At 40.7% G+C, this 16,335-nt stretch overlaps 1 protein-coding gene across 1 annotated transcript in view; it reads right to left on the reverse strand.

Moving 5' to 3' along the window:
* helz (helicase with zinc finger) overlaps positions 1–16,335 on the reverse strand; it is a 56,626-nt gene that overhangs the window by 11,710 nt on the left and 28,581 nt on the right. Inside the window, exons 19-25 of the mRNA XM_029454336.1 lie at positions 13,740–13,858; positions 10,334–10,479; positions 9,036–9,183; positions 6,795–6,978; positions 5,550–5,778; positions 4,504–4,752; positions 4,385–4,424 (exon numbers count right to left, since the gene is read on the reverse strand). Coding sequence (XP_029310196.1) covers positions 4,385–4,424; positions 4,504–4,752; positions 5,550–5,778; positions 6,795–6,978; positions 9,036–9,183; positions 10,334–10,479; positions 13,740–13,858 — 1,115 coding nt within the window. The remainder of the gene's footprint in view (positions 1–4,384; positions 4,425–4,503; positions 4,753–5,549; positions 5,779–6,794; positions 6,979–9,035; positions 9,184–10,333; positions 10,480–13,739; positions 13,859–16,335) is intronic.

Genomic DNA, 16,335 nt, shown 5'->3' on the forward strand with positions numbered 1-16,335 from the left:
GTTTGCCGCCTGGAATGCACAGATATGATTGGCTGCGTAGCATCACGTGGGATGGCTTAACTCGCATGTAATTGGTCTGTGAGTTTCCTGAACCGCTAAACCAGTGCCGTATAAACGGTGAAAGCTGCGCCGGTTAAAATAGAAGCGCCCCGTCAAAATTGAAAATCCCTTTATAATTTATTGATTGTAGGTCCGGGTCCGGAGAGGTCGGCGTCTGGGTCCGGACTCGGACCGCCAGTTAGTGACCCCTGGTGTACACCATTTAAAGCAATTTTAAAGCAATATAGGAGCTGGGCATACACATGTTGCAGTACAGTCCTGACTGTCCTACATCTGTCACAGCTGCTACAGGAGCAACACTTCATGAGGAATGAGTAAGAAATGAAGCTGGCTAGCAGAGCATGAATCAATGAAATAATCCACAATATTAATGTGAGATGCAGACCTCGTCTGCTCTTATAGAACTGGCTACAGTAAAGCTTGTGGTTTTGTTGCAGAGAGGCACTTTGTATTTAGAATTATCCAAATTAAAAATATCAATTTTGTGGAATCACAGCTGGCTTATTTTTTGTAATGGCAGATTAAACAATATGTGATAAGCAGTGTTTCCCCTAAAAAATTGAAAGACGGGGCTTCGCTCCCGACACACACACACACACACACACACACACGTACGCACACACTTACAGTCAGAGCGGAGGATAGGAGGGAACTAAATAGAATCTGTGTCACGCGCATCCTACATTCCACAAGATCCACTGTTGTTATGCTGATATCATATAAAGATATCATTTATCTTTCAGGTAAGAGACAAGTCATATTACTAGAAAAACAGTGATTCTGTTCAAGTCTTATGAAGTCCATAAACAACATTTGTTTACTACTACGACCACATTTTCAAGTATTTCAGCAAGTAGTTATGAACAGAAGATGGAAAATAATTAACTTGAACACTTGACATTATAATACAATCCATTATAACACAAACCACAAACAAAAAGGATGACAACAGGACAATGTTGTAATATGTTCCTTGTATTTTGCAAATCCTTTATAAAACCAGAGAGGCAGCTCTGCCTACCTGCTATTTTAGGGCGTAACATTAACTAAGCAACGCCATACACACCAGACTGAAGATGGTGCCCATAGTCTAGCACAGAAGCCATTTGCTCTAGTCATAGATGCGCTGCAGCAACATTTCCTCTGCAAAGTACGAGATGAACAGTGGCAAAAACAAGGATGTTGCTAAACATTTGTCTTGAATGATTAATTTTCTGAAACAGTGGGGATCTGCTGATAATAAAAAGCACTGCTTAGTGGATCTTAAAAAGAAGACTGTATTACAAATAGTGATACGTTAAGAAAACAAAAACATATTTGTTTTAAAAAAGTAGAAATTGTACTAAATCCTCCTTCCAGATTTCAAAATGAGTGTCAGTCTTGCACAGTTGCACCAAAACACCATCTGCGTCAGAAAACAGCACTTCACAATATGAAGTCAACTGAAGCATATATTTCTGGTAAAATGGACGCCAAACATTAAACATGCTTTCTGATTAAATGAATGTTTTACAAGTAATTGCAACTACAAATCGTAGTGTTTTCTCTGCCCTCAGGCAAGTAGTTTTGATCGTTTATCACATTGAGTGACAATGATCAACTGTTTCTTCAAATTCAATTATTGACTGCCGTAATTTCCGGACTATAAGCTGCAACTTTTTCCCCATTTTTCGACCCTGCGGCTTATATAACGGTGCGGCTAATCTATGGATTTTTACAGCTAACGGCCACTAGGGGAATTCCTAAATCTATGGGTTTTACAGGTTACAGTCCACCGGATGCCGGGAAAGAGCGCGCAAAAGTAAAAGTGGAACCGTGAGTGGTACGAGAGACAGACGGACATTACGAGAGCGAGACAGTTTGTGAGACACCCTCATTATGGAAAAAAAAAACGTAGAAATGCATATGATGCAGCTTTTAAGTTAAAGGCAGTAAATCTGGCAGTAAACGAAGGAAATAGAGCTGCTGCACGTACCCTTGGCATCAATGAGGCAATGGTGAGATGTTGGAGACGCCAGCGGGAAGAACTGTCTCAATGCAAAAAGTCAAAAAAAGCTTTCAGAGGTAACAAAAGCAGATGGCCCGAACTTGAAGACTTTCTTGAAGATTGGGTGAACACACAGAGAACAGACGGCCGAGGTGTTTCCACCGTGCAGATCCGACTGAAGGCCAAAACAGTCCCCACCGAAATGAAAATTGAAAATTGGTGGACCATCCTGGTGTTTCAGATTTATGAGGCGAAAGGGACTGTCCATCAGGGCGCAGACGACTGTGTCAGCAACTCCCTTCCGACTACCAGGAAAAAATAACAAACTTCGGCGAATTCACACAAAGAAAGATAAAGGAATATTCCATCGGACCGGACCAGATCATAAATATGGATGAAGTGCCTTTGACGTTTGACCTGCCTCTCACTAGGACAGTTAAGAAAGGTGAATCATCCATCACGTTGAGAACCACTGGTCACGAGAGAATGAATTTCACTTGTGTTCTTGGCTGCACAGGATCTGGATTAAAGCTTCCGCCAATGGTGATTTTTAAGCGGATTACAATGCCAAAAGAAAAGATCCCAAACGGCATATCCTTTAAAGTCAACAAGAAAGGGTGGATGATGGAAAGCGTAATGAAGGAGTGGCTGAATGAGTGCTACGTCAAGCGCCCTGGAGGATACTTTCGCCAAGAAAAAGCTTTGCTCGTTTTGGACAGCATGAGGGCCCATATAACGGATTCAGTTAAAGCAGCCATCAAGAGCACAAACTCCATTCCAGTTGTGATTCCTGGGGGCACAACGAAGCATCTGCAGCCACTCGACATCAGTGTCAATCGTGCGTTCAAAGTGGCACTACGCGCTCAGTGGGAGGCGTGGATGACTAGTGGCGATAAATCATTCACCAAAACTGGTCGCATGCGAAAAGCAACTTTCGCTCAAGTTTGCGAGTGGATCCTGACAGCGTGGAGGAGTGTTAAAACATCCACGATCACCAACGGGTTCCGAAAGGCTGGAATGCTGCGTGATGAAGAGGAGGACGCCACCACAGCTGAGGCCTTTCAGAGGCTGTTCGATTCCGACAGTGACGAAGAGGAGTTTGTTGGTTTTGATAGCGACATCGAAAGAGAGAGGAGAGTGGCTGACGAAGCCACCCTGAGCCTGTTCGTTTCCGACACTGAAGATGAGGACTTTGGTGGTTTTAGTACGCAGGAAGAAGACGAAGATGAGGATTAATGAATCCCCTCTGTGCACGAACCCTTACATATGGTAATTAAATATTAAAAAAACTTGCGGCTTATAGTCCAGTGCGGCTTATATATGTACAAATCAGTCAATTTAGCTTCTGCGGCTTATAGTCAGGTGCGTCTTATAGTCCGAAAATTACGGTATTTATTTTGTGCTCAGTTATGGTGAGGCATTAGTGTAATATAACATCAGCGACAGTCGCATTGAAGCAACCCAACACAGGTTTTAATAGATACTATGGTGAACTAATTAATCTATTATTAAATGACATTTGCATGGATTGTTTTCCATCCACTATGTACAGTGGTGCCAGAAAGGACTGACATTTAAATTAGCAACATGCTGTATATGCTAAAGGAAACAATATATTACATACTGGTAGCACCACATCTGTGAGTGCTACAAAGAATGACTGTGAAAAGAGAGAGGAACTGTGTGTGCGTCTTTTAATCCAGCTGATGCTGCGGAGCTGCGGCTCATTAGGCCCAGTGGGTGACGGCAGCAGGTTGGCAGCTGTGGTGATTTCGTTAACCTTTACCTCGGGGCAGGCAGGAAGGACAGACCGACACACAAAGACATTTCGAAACCTGCGATGCTAATTTATGCATGTTGTTTTTCTGGGGTCAAAATGAACGGCCAAAAAGAAATTTCCTGTGACGGAGGCATTTTGATAGATCTGTGCTTTGTGCCCGCATGTTCAAAGCTTTTATCCTTTTATCCTCTCTAAAAGCAAGAAGCACTCAATGTATTTCGGATCATTTCTTTACTATTTCCACAAACCAATAAGTGGTTACCCAAAACATAACATTAACATAGAAAACACTAAACCATTTGAGATTTTCAAATCATACTCTGCCCCACCTGATTTTCTTCATTTCTGCCTCCCTACTCTGTTTCTCTCTCTCTCTCTCTCTATTCCCTCCCTGTGAAAACGCCACATTTTTCAGGATTTACAGAAGAAAAATTGTGGAAGCATCCAAAATATATATAATTTATACATCTCTAAGATTTGGGGTCAGGATTTGTAATGCCCATATTAGAATATTGTTATTCCCTCCAATAAAACGTCCCTCGACCGAAACAACTCACCTTTGGGGGTGACTGCTGCTGTTGCTGCTGCTGTTGCTGCTGCTGCTGCTGCTGCTGCTTGTTGTTGTTGTTGCTGCTGCTGCTGCTGCTGCTGCTGCTGTTGCTGCTGTTGCTGCTGCCCCTGCTTGTTGGAGACGGGCTGTGCATGCTGAGGATGTGGATGATGGTGGGGGTGGAGGGCCTGCGAAGAAGAGTGGTGCCCTTGCAGTGGCCTGAGGGCGCGGGGGATGAACTCTGGGGCCAATGGGTTGAGGACGTAGGTCTTCTTGAGCTCCAGGGCCTCCAGCTGGGACTTGATCTGCTCAAAGGTGATGCCATGTAGGCTCGAGTTTTCGTGGCAGATGGAGACAAAGTGCTCCCAGAATTTCCTGGAAATGGACGGAAACGACAGACGGAGATTACGTTTTATTTCTATTCTCCTTTATCTCTCCTTGTTTGGGTTGAGTGTTTCAAGGATCATCATGTTGATGTTTTTCCTACTGGCAGTGTAACAAATTACTCCTTGGGGGCTGAATAAATAAAAATAAGAAATCAAGTCTGTTAAAAGCAAATGTGGAAAAAGCATGTGTAAAGCAGGTGTTAAGAGGAGAGGGAAAGGGATGAAAAGGAAAATCAGCAAAATGATGAAGCACACCAAAGGGGAAGAACATTAAAGCTGGGAGTAGCAGGAACGCAGGAATGAGAAGAACAAAGAGCACAGTAATCTCTCAGTAAACTGTCTGCAAAATCTGTCAGCTGTGGCGAATATAATCATGAGAACAGTCAAATAATTCTCGCTGGAACTAGATATGTGAACATTTAAATAATTAACTCATGTTTAAAGGAACAATTGACTTTCTTATTCGACCTCATAATGGTCCTCATAGTGGAGTAGTCACATAAGAGGGTGAAAAACCCACTATATAAGTGTGCTAATCGTTATCATTGGTAAGACAAATGAGGGCATGCTAAATTATTTTTAGTTGTAAAACTTCAATTATAGTGGGGGTACAGGTATTTTGGGTTTCAATAGTAAGCCAATGACAAACCCCCTCATAACTACAGTATATGCAACTATGTTGACAACCCAAAGCTCAATAAAGCAGGGACATAAACTGGTCAAACACTTCAATAACTGCTTTACATCCTATATCCAATGGATTTTATTCCCAGTGCCATTATTTACCTGCAGCGCCCAACAGAGCACAGTGCAATGGGGTCTCCCACAACTGCAACCAGGGACTGGGCTCTGGTGATGGCCGTGTTGAGTAGCTTGTAGTTGGAGAGGAATCCATAGTCCAGGTCCTCTGTTGAGTCCTCGACTAGCTGCTCTTTACGCTTGATGGCCGTCTGCTTATGTTTGCACGTATGCCGCGTCCGCACCGTGCTGAGGAACAGCACCCGGAACTGTTTACCTGCAAAAACAATGTTCTTATTAAGAAGTTTCTAAACCCTGAAAAGCGCTATACAAGCTAAACATATTAGAAAAGCAAAGACCATCTTATAAATACATTTTTCTATTTCACTTATTTAGAAACCCAGGAGAGATCATGGTTGACCAATTTTGAAGCGCGTTATTCCCTTACAAAGATATAAGCAATGAATAAAAACTGTTGGAGGAACTCGATTTCTCCCTTAGCGTCCATGACATGTCTCAAGTATTGCTACAAATAAAAAAGGAGCCAAATCACTATAACTCTACATTGAAAAAAAAAATTGGACCTCGTAATAATTTAATCTTCGAATGACTCCAGAGGCTAAGTGCACGCAAATGTGTCCACATGTTTCATGTGTGATTAATGAGGGAGTTAATGACCTGTGGAAAGCAGCTGGATGCAATACAAGAGGGAGCGGCATGAGACTGAAGCAGACGAGAAATCGGGGGAGAAACCCCAACTCATATTCTCCTTTTTTTTTTTATATACATACATACATACATACATACATACATACATACATACATACATATACACACACACACACACACACACACACACACATATATATATATATACATATACATATATACATATATATATATACACACACACACACACATATACTAGATGATATGAAGGGCAATATGAACACTGATAACTGCAGTGGATAAAAGTAAGGAAGGGTAATCTAGCTCTCATTTTAACCATCATTTTTGCATGAAGATGGAAGCTAATATCATCAAGCGTCGTGGTGAAATATTAATCAGGAACTTGGGGATTAACACTTTTGGATTTGTTTGTCTGTAACAACTGTGGTTTCTTATGTATTGCCTGAGCATAGCTGCTTTCTTCCACTTCCACTTTTCATTGAATGATTATGAGACACCATCAAATTACCAGATAAACCCCCCCAAAATACTAGAGCCTTAAATAATGCAATTCTTTATTATTGGTACAAAGCATGAGCATGTTGATAAATACTTTGTCCTCACCTTGGACATTGAGCACTCTCTCCACGCTGACCTCATGCATTCTCTTCTTTCGGAGCTCAGCACGAATGCGGAACACCTGGTCAGCGTATGGTGACACCACTCCAATGCTGCCGTCGTCCAGCTTGCCCCAGGACACTGGCCACTTCTTGCGCAACTCCTCGACCCGCTCCACAATCTCAAATACCTGAGGAGATGGAGGAGCAACATGAGAGAAAGAGGAGACAACAAGGCTCAGTTCCATGCTTTCTTCACATAAACATTCATAGGGAAAGAAAACTGTGGAAAGTCAGAGACGAAGGGATATTTCCACCAGAGTAAAAAGGAAATAGTAGGGGACAAATATTTGAAGAATAAAGGAGGCTTTATGTGCTGCTTTATTGTACAGAGGATCTATTCAACACACAAAATAAGAAGCTATGGCTTGATGAAAATAGACGTGTTGTGGGAAATAAAGGCTTTAAGTTAGCCAGAAAAGCAAGATATTTCAGATCAGGGCTATATCATCATGCATTGCTAAATTAAAAATAATTTTCGGTTTACTGACCAATAGACTTAACATCACAGCTGCAGTTTCGAGTCTAAAACCGCACTTCTGCAGGCACATTTTCTATATAATAAGCTTCGCTGTAAAGGTGTAAAGTGATTTTATGTCCAATTCAACGTATTGTGTTTTGGCAAAGTCTTACAATTTACTCAGATATTATTTATTAAAGCAAGAGTTGGTATTTTGAATCACTATTGTTGTTTTTGTCACATGAGCAGTTTTTTAAATTCCTGTTGAGCGCTTTGGAAGAGCATCAGAGGCTTTGAACTGTCATGCAAATATTGTCTTCCACTTGAAGCTAAGCCCATCAAAGACACTCGCACAAGACTAACAATCGGACACGCTTTTTTCAATGCATTTTGATTTGGAAGATTATGACAATGTTGTTAATGATTCCACATGGGTGCTGCATCAAATAGACGGGGTGGTAATTCATTTGACATTGCTGACAGTTTGGTAGCAAACTCAAGAAGCATCCATGGTTTTAATCATCTGAAACATGTCAGCAAAGGGTGAGGGGTCAGACACAGCCAACGACCACAAGCAAGTAAGTCTACGGAGGAACCAATCAAAGGCAAGAGCTGTCAGCCAATCAAGCGTCATGGTTGTCAAACGTAGCTCTTAATGAAGTTTACGGGTTTCATCTTCAATTATGATTAAAAGGCAGTTGGTGTGAGGAGGTGACATTAACAGCCCTGATCAGTTTTGGACATTCTTCTTTTGACTCTTCATCTAAATTAAATTTAACTATCAATCAAATCCCTAAATTATTAATATCAAACAGGTTAACATCTTAACGCATGATTTGAAAGTTAAAATGCTTAAGAAAATCCTCAATTTCACACATATAAGTATATGAATCAAAGCCGCTGGCTCACATTTTACTCAAATGTAGTTCCTTGTGTTGAGTTCGGCAGTGTGTCACTGTGATTCAAGACATTTTCCAAACAAACAGTTAATTTCGTTGCTACAGTCAAATGGGATCAATATTTTCACATTGTCCAATCATCATAGTTTTAGATCACTGGCACTATCACAGCACACAAGCAAGAGCAATGGAGACTGCGTACGATGCGGACTGAAGAGGACGGCGTGTTCTCAGGTGGATAAAAATGAAAAGAATCTGATATCAAGAAACAGGAGGTGTAACTAGCGTACATGGCAGCCCCGATAGACTCGTTGCGATGATGAATTATTAACATTAATTAACAGGGAAGTGTAATAATCAGAATGTGAGCATTTTTATAATGTGGATTTCCCTCACAGACCAAAGACTTTTGTTACTTCAGATTAGAAATGTGCATGTTTCACATAAATTAATAAAACTAGACTGAATCAATATGCGAGTAGCTCACAGCTGATACAAGTCACATTGATTATGTTTGTATTAACCTTTGATAAATAAAATGCATAAATGCATTAGTTCCATGTTATCTAGTTACAGCAATTTTACCAGTTGTGTTACAATGCATGATGCCTGTAATTGCTTTTCTTATCAATTAAGAATGTTCTATTCATTCATTTATTATTAAAAAATGTATCATTTACTTTCGAAATATGGAGAGTACACATACAAGACATTTTATTTGATAGATTTTTATTTTTTAATGGCGAATTTTATATCTAATTGACTGGTTCATCATTTATATACAAACCCCCATCAGGCAGAACAACAAAAACGATTATAACGTCCATACCTCTGCGTTGTTGTAGTAGGCAGTGCTATTCTTCTCCTGGACATCTTCTCCTCTGGCTGTGAAGAAGGTCAGAGGGTAGAAATCCTTGTGGGAGGGCTGCTTCCCACTTGCCATCAACTTCCCGTCATAAAATAATTCTGACGTGTAGCTGTAGGAAAAGGAAAGGTGGAGATGAGAGGGAATCAAAAAAGGAGTGTGTTCGTGCAAGGATATCCATCAGACGTTAGAGATCATTTAAGCCAAATAGCCAATAAGTTAGTTGAGCAATTCTAAGTGGTGTTATAAAACATATCCCTATAATACAACCTGGGATATGTCAGATGTAAGCGACATTCTGTAAGTATGAACTCCATTTGTTCACAAAGCACAATTAGATCTTTTGACAGGTCTGTCATAACAAACTGAGGGTTTGAAGAGATAATGTGCCGTGTCCAATGAAAACACAAACCTGTTTAATGTCAGAATGATTAGAGATGCATTGAGTTTGTTATCAGCAAGCATGATAACTTACATTTCAAATGGAAAACCTGAAAACTTCAATGTGCTGCTGTGAGTGTAGGAGTGTGTGTGTGTTTGTGTTAGAGTGTGTATTAGGGATGTAACGGTTACAGATTTCATCACAAACCATGGTGAAATTCCCAACGATTAGCTCAGCCGCCATTAAGGTGGGCTGACTTAAGGTGGACCAATTATTGTGTAACATGGATAGACTCCTATACAAGTGAATATTGTGTGTGTGTGTGTGTGTGTGAATAATAATTATAACAATAATAAAGTAACTGTATACATCAATACTTCTTGAACATTTTCAGTACATTCTATCAATACCGTGAGAATACTGATAACCGTTAGTATAATTGTGATATGAACTTCTCATACCACTTCATCTCCAGTGTGTGTGTTCTTCTTTTGATACAACACTATGCGATTAGGCTCATCACCGAACTGCACTAACTAGTCAAATACAGTATGTACAACAACACACTTGAGTTGAAAAGGTAAAATAACTCTCACCACTCAGAATTGGGCTAAAGATGGAGCAGAACATTTTAGCTGGTGTATAAACCTTCCTTTGTATCTGCCTGTACCTGTAGCAGTACATCTAAACCAGAGCAGCCCCTTGTGTTGTTTTGTCATAGAGCCATTGTCAGCCCAAAGTGAACAACCAAAGTCTGTCAACGCTTCACCTCCGTTTCCCCTTTTCATCCTGACCCATTCCTCCCACCCCCTCTTGTCTCGAGTATTCCAGCTTCTCATCCCAGTTTCGACACAAGGCAGTGTTGAGGGCTCACACCTACTTGATGATAGCTTCGTGAGAGCGGTAGTTCTCGCACAGGAGGATGCGACAAGGGTATTCAGGAGGGTAGTGCTCATACAGTCGGTCCAGCAGTGACACATGGAGGTTACGCTCCCGCGCAAACTCGCTGTACACAAATGGACTGAGCTGCAAATCGAGGGACACAAATGAGAGAGAAATAGGTCAGTTTCAAAGCATTACAAAGGTAATTTACCATTCTCTCACATAACTTTTCAACTATGAATTTCAATTTGGTATACTGAATCAGTATCAAGTCTAACAAAGCAGTGTCAAAACATGTACCACATATGGTTTAAACACACTGCAAATAAAAAGGAAAAGTTTAAAATTTTACACCAAACACTGCATCAGGCGATTGAACGGACAACTTTTTCCACCTCTGGTTGAAGCTATACTTCTCACATGAGTTATGGAGCATGTTTTCACGCTCATGTTTTATAATGCTTTCCCCAAAACTATGCTCTCACACTCACATAGCACCTGCTTGCACATAGATATGCTCTTTTTCTGCTCAAACTTCATGCTTGCACTCAGATATATTGTTGCTTGCACAGATTTCCTGCGCTCCAGCTTCAGCCCTTCTCCTCGCACTCAGGCTGCTTCTGTGCGAAACATCTGCCTTAATACATCCATGGTCTGCACGCATTAAGCCAGGGGTCTTCAATGTTTTTCAGGCCAAGGACTCCCAAACTGGTGTATCGTGGTGCAGGGACCCCCACTGTATATATTGTATAGAAGAGGCTTGAAGAGGTGGGGGGGGGGGGATTACTTCAGTTCACCCCTCTCCTTTCCTCCACTGTGTCTCTGACTGCAGGTGTGTGTCGCCGCCCCTCGCGAAGTACAGCGGAGGGAAAGTGAATGGCAAAGCAAAAAAATAAATAATAAAAGAATATATATTTAGAAAAAAAAATGTATTGCTTTATCTACAAACAATTTTGCGACCCCCCGCAGTACCTCCGCGGACCCCCTGGGAGTTGCGGACCTCCTGCTGAAGACCTATGCATTAAGCTATCTCCTTCGCGGTAGCTATAATTAGGTAGGTAATAAATTAATTAATGAAGTTCCCTTTCAAGCTTGAAAAGTGCTCTATTTTCAGCCTCCGCTGGCTTGATGCAGTTAACATTAGCTCTGTAGCGCTCCGCAATGTTATTTCAATAATGCATAATGTTATTGATCGTCAGTGTTATTCCTGTTGACTACTGCAGTAGTATGCTGCTAAAATCGCTCGTGTTGCACTGACTGGCATCACTCCACATCAGCATAATATATAGTATACACATGGTATATACACGATAACTGTAACTTTATCCACTGACCGACAACACTGTTAGTTCCCCTGTAGCATAATATAATATCTATATTGACAGAAGGCCAATGTAGCGATGTCATTTTATTCCTAAAAGTGCTAAAAAAAACAAGGGAACTATATATAATAAAGCCTTGGAGGGCGAAGAGGATGAATGAACCTTGTTAAAGAGTAACCGTCCGTCTGGGATGCTTTAAAAGTAACGCAAACACACCCACAACGAGGTAGGGATCATTTCATTGGTCAACACTACGCCCGGCATTCTATTGGTTGTGTAATGTTGCCGGGGCAGTTTGAGGAGAGGCAGAGCAAATCTAAGCGGCTATTTGAGCGTGAGGGTTTTGGGGGAACGCATTACAAAACTTGAACGTGAAATCACAGAGGCATGATCTCAAATAGAAAAACACATTCTTGAATAAAGATAGTAAAAAAGCTCCATAATAAATAGTCATATTTCCTCCATGGCACATAAAGTTGCAAGTCAGGTCTACAAGCATGTCATGCGTTTGCTATCTCATGTATGCTTCCAAAATTATTTAAACAACATTTCCCAGGCCTGTCAGCTGCTTTGACAGACGGGAATACAGAATACATCCCCAACCTCAGCGTGTGCGCAGGAGTCTAGTTTGCCTGATATTTACAGTTCTTCAGATGAGGTGGAAATGCTAACAAACGGGATTTTTTTTCTTTTTCGGTTGCTCCATCGTTCCTGGAACCATTTTTTTCAACAACAAAAAAAGGCTTTAGTTAGATAGGATACTCCAAATGTTATAACATTTTAATTAAGTAATTTGAGAGATATTCTTGCAAGTAGTTTCTCTCATTGTGACGTGCAAGCTTTTCCATCTAGAGTGTATGCCTTTAAACAAACATTCATTGAGTCGCAGTGATTACAGTGGCATTTACTCAGTGATTTCACAGCAGTTTGAGAACATGCCAAATTCCGTTTAGTTTGGAGCATATATATATGCAGTGGACAGTCTTTAGTCTTAGTTACAGATCTGCTCCAATATGGCCCTGCTTGCAAGCCAAGGCAGAATAGCAAACCACGGGTGGTATTTGAGTCCATATTTCTTTTAAGCAATAAATCAAATAAGTGAATAAATCAAGCATAAATCAGTAACTCGCCAACATCTTAAACAGTCTAATCAACTTCAATGTGTCTTTTCATCACGACTGACTTTAGATTTAAATGAGGTTGTAAATTTGCAAAACTGCACACATCCAAACAACCAAGACAGCAGTGTATCTTTAGTTTGCATCTTAGTTTAAGCCTGACAGTGAGAGAAGGTCAGCTGGCTTTAATGAGGCCCCACACAGTCAATAAAAGAGCAAAACATCAATTGAGGCCTTAGCCTTCATTGACTATTCAGTCTGCTATTCCACTGCTGAATAATGTAGGTAAACTGTTGTAATGAGAGCAGACGGGAGAGAGTGAGTGGACGGAGATATTGTATATAAATGGTAACGTTGTTCCTTCCTTTAAATGACTAATCTATTATATAGGATAGAAGGGTGGAAGGCGTGAGACAACGTGATAGTATAAGTGATGGATACAACAGTTTTCTACAAGAAATAAAGAGAGAGAGAGAGAGAAGTAATTAAAGCAGCTGTTGCACGGTATACTCCAGTCTTATTTTTATCCGCTGCCTACTGGTAATCCTGAGCCACTGTCTAAAACCAGGAGAAGAGGAAATACAGTTTACATTTCTTGGCATTGTTGGCTTACAAAGCTTGACTGATGCATGTTTATATTTGTGTTATCTGTGGCTGTAGTGGACTCCAGGACCACAGCTGTACAGTAGCTGCGGCCTGTTTTGTACTTGGAGTAGGCAAGAGTGTAGTCTAATCTGCCGGAAAGTGCAAATAGAGTTATTACTTCTACTTCATGACACAGATACTATCTGCGCCTTTGACATATTTTAGGATACAAAATAAATAAGTCTTCAATCATCTGAGAGAATGAACCCAAGACCCTATAATGAGACTTTACATCATCTGGTAACTTGTAAAAAAAAAAAAAAAAAAAAAAGCAAAGAAATGCAGTCTAAATTTCACTGTATAAACTCTTTGTTCTTACCTGCATATGGTCTCCAGCCAGCACAATGCGGGTGGTCTTGCTTGCTAGAGCAAAAGGCATGATGGTTTCACACTCCATGGCCTGGGCCGCTTCATCCAATAGGATATGAGAGAAAAACCCTGCCAAACAGAAAAGACACCAACATCAATTTACTTAATAGTACTTTAAGGCCATATGTGCTCAACATATACAGTTGTACTGCCCCCAAAACACACACCTGAGTTTCAAGTTAACAGAAATGGGAACTCTTCTTTCCTTTTGCAAAAATATAAGCAAAACAGTCCGAGAACAAATAAAGAAATATTCAGCTGAACCGGCACTCACAGCTGGAAAGTAAAGCTATTTATAAACACATCTATATAGTTTTAGGACAATACAGGACGTAACGCATAGCTGAATAAAGGGCCAAATGTTGTTCGTTATAGTGTTTCTTAACCTCCAGTGATTCTACAATGTTGATATTGATAGCTGTCCTCTCTATTGGACAACATGCCCCACCCCCTCCAGGACACTTTGTCCGCACTGTGCAGCTCATTCAGCGACAGGCTGCTTCACCTGCGGTGTCTCACAGAGAGATACCGTAGGGCCTTTCTCCCTGCAGCGGTCAGACTGTACAATCACCACGGCCCCTAGTTGACCATCACACAAACTATTCCACCTCTGTTGTGCAATTATCACTGCCATGTGCAATATTCACTCTTACACATTTGTATCAATGACTCTGTATTATATTACCTGTTACTGTATTTTATTCCATTTCATTGTGAACTCGCCACTTTACTCTCTTGCTCTTTGCTGTAACGACGTGCATTTCCCCATCGTGGGACTAATAAAGGATTTCTGATTTAAAAGAAGCAGAGGCTCTCTTTCTAGCAGTGAACCCACACTGTAGGTATTTCCTTATGTCACTGTATCATAGCTTTTAGTGTCTGAAACTACAGTCTTCAATTTCTCCAAACGATGTCTTCTCAGCATCAAACGTGCTTTTAAGTTCTTTAAGAGAAATGTTAAGGAGCATTTTGAATTTAAAACTACAGGAAAAAGACCTTGACAAAAGATGTGTCACCTGTAGCCTGTGCCATTCAGTGTTGACATACTACAGTAGCACAAACCTGATCAACACATTCATTTGACAAAATACTGCTTAAGAGCAACTTAGAGTGCATATTGTTATGATTTAGAAAGAAATACTTTGGAAATTCATTTAAAAAAACATTGCCATGTTGAGTATTCTAAGTGTCAAAATGAATCATAATCAAAGCCCAGTGAATCTAATTGAATCAGATTCATGTCAACATTTCTACCATTGTTACATTAGCACATTAATGAACAATCATTTTGTTCACCAAGAGCATTGAAACCCTGTAAGCTGTGCCTCCTCTCAGCCACTTCTCCTCCTTCTTTTAACCAGCCCTGCAGGGTTTTGTGGATGTTTTGAAAGGGATTGAACAGTAGCCTAACCCCGATTTAAAAAGCTCAAACGGTGCTCGGCAGTATGAGGGGATGGGGATGAAACGGCATGGCAAATGAGTGCTGGAGCGGGGGAGAGAGAGAGAGGCTGAATACCAACCAGCAAAACAGCCTCTGAAGCCCGAGCACAATTTCCACAGTAAAGTTTATGCAGATATGAAATGTGATGGTAGAAAATAACTAAATAAACTGAGCGACAAAAAGTAAACAAACAGAAACATGGGCTGGCAAGAAAAGAGGTGGAGTAGTTTGATTTGAGGCAACATTTCCTCCTTTGTATCTGCCTTTGAACAAATGCCTGCAAAACGTATTGATTTTTTTCTCTCCAACTATAACCAGTGTTCCCTCTGAACTGTGTGCACCTCATTGAAAGATATGCCAACACTGTTCACTCACTGTGGCGCTGATGAAAAAAAAAAAGAAAAAGACATTTCACAATGGCCCATGTGTCTGCGTACACATTTGCAGAATGGGTATAATTGGGTTTATCCATGAGAGCTTATGAAGTGAAAAATGTCTCTTCAGAACTGTAAAGCGGTGTACCAAACAATAGTTTACTTAAAAAAAAGAGACGGTAAAGAGCACAGGTGGGGAAAAAAATGTCTCTGCAAAATCTTGTGCTTAAAAACAGACTAAAAATATGGAATAAAGCATCGTTAGATTCCCTCCTTTTCCATTATGTAATTCCAACAAAATGACTTGTTAGATGTAAGGACAGATTGCTAGATGTGACAGAGGTTACACTTATTCCAAAGGCGGGGTGTAATATGCATAACATTATGCACACGAGTAATCTCTGGATAATAACTTAAACTCATGTGCTCGAGTGATCTCTGAATAGTTTATATACCGATGAATTAAAATTTAAAATACGTAACGGCAAATAACGCTCACAAATGGAAGTGTTTCCACAGGCAGGGAAGTAGCGCTAAGGAGGGAGGCAGATATGGTCTTTATGAGTGCGAGGTAGACAGCGAGGCAGACATGAAGGAACATGGTGCTTAATGTTTCACCTGGGACATACTGTAGCTGCCCGCCTTGGGAAACTCATCTCTGGATCAGAGGTCCAAATTACATTTCTGGAGCCACTATCTGTCATTGGGCTAATAATGTTAGGCTGTTAGAA

Source organism: Cottoperca gobio, chromosome 1 (genome assembly GCF_900634415.1).
Source record: "Cottoperca gobio chromosome 1, fCotGob3.1, whole genome shotgun sequence".
NCBI classification, from domain to species: Eukaryota; Metazoa; Chordata; class Actinopteri; order Perciformes; family Bovichtidae; genus Cottoperca; species Cottoperca gobio.